General features: G+C 34.7%; 1 protein-coding gene across 1 annotated transcript in view; it reads right to left on the bottom strand.

Moving 5' to 3' along the window:
• Positions 1–1,103, bottom strand: part of LOC119594807 (basement membrane-specific heparan sulfate proteoglycan core protein-like) — a gene marked incomplete at its 5' end in the record, with an annotated part of 219,836 nt that overhangs the window by 56,270 nt on the left and 162,463 nt on the right. Inside the window, 1 exon segment of the mRNA XM_037943897.1 lies at positions 834–998. Coding sequence (XP_037799825.1) covers positions 834–998 — 165 coding nt within the window.

The following is a 1,103-nucleotide window of genomic DNA, read 5'->3' as shown; positions in this document are numbered from 1 at the left end:
TTATAGATAAAATAAAATAATGCAATGCATAGGATTTGCAAATATATACTAATGGTATATTATAGATATACAGACAAACTTACAACCTTTCCTAAAGGTTAGGTTGTTCAATGAGGGGACTGATTTAGTAGTAAACAATAACAACTGGGGGGGGGGGGGTTGTACAAACATGAGTTTTGGTAAAGGTTATAGCTGTTTTTAACCATTTCCCTTGAAATGGCATGTATATCATAACATGTGGAGGATGGCCATCTTGCCAAGGACACACATGTCATGTCTCTGTTATCTTAATCTAGTCATTGTTATCAGCTTTGAACCGTGATGATTGAGCACTTTTGTGTGAATTTAATCAACTCATTGAAAGCCTCTTCTGGGTGTGATTGTAATTGCTGTGTAGCAGGGACAAACATAATTTAAAGTACATGGTAAGGTGTTGAATTCATTTGGTTCTCCAACACCTATGAAACTGAGACTTTGCACTTGTATAAGGATGTGAAGAAAGGACTTTAAAATTTACATATCAACTAGAAATTCTATGAATTCTAGTTTAGCACCATTAAGCACTTAAGTTGCTTGGTAATATAGAATATGAAAGATAGTCATAAATCAGCTTAAATATATGACAGCAATATACTTTCAACTTCTCAAAAACCATGCACAATATGAAGTATAGAATATAGAACAAGAGTATCTTTCACTGTATAATGAAGCAATTCCAAGAACATAATTGATGCTCCTAGTTATATCCTCCAGACTTAACACTAGATTTTATATATGTTATGAAGTTCCAAAGCAAAGTACTGCCTAACACTATATTGGTAGTACTGTTTTACCTTGCACTGACAGATGCCGTACTGGCATGACTCGGTCAATGATCCTCTGGGGTCGCAGTTGCATGAATAACCATTTTCTTCCCGTTCACACCTTCCAAGCCTGTTCATAACAAAGCCTGGGGCACAGAGTTCACAGAAATCACCACTTGTGTTATCTCGGCAGTTCTGTGGAATTAGAGAAATGTATCAGTCTCATAAAAATAAACATTCTAAATTATTTATGAATATCTCATAAAAATCATTTCAATATATAGATGTAAAGAGGGAAAC

The sequence above is a fragment of the Penaeus monodon genome, chromosome 34 (assembly GCF_015228065.2).
Source record: "Penaeus monodon isolate SGIC_2016 chromosome 34, NSTDA_Pmon_1, whole genome shotgun sequence".
In the NCBI taxonomy this organism is placed as follows: domain Eukaryota; kingdom Metazoa; phylum Arthropoda; class Malacostraca; order Decapoda; family Penaeidae; genus Penaeus; species Penaeus monodon.
Note: the sequence above shows the minus strand (reverse complement) of the source record. Positions and strands in the feature narration are given on the sequence as shown.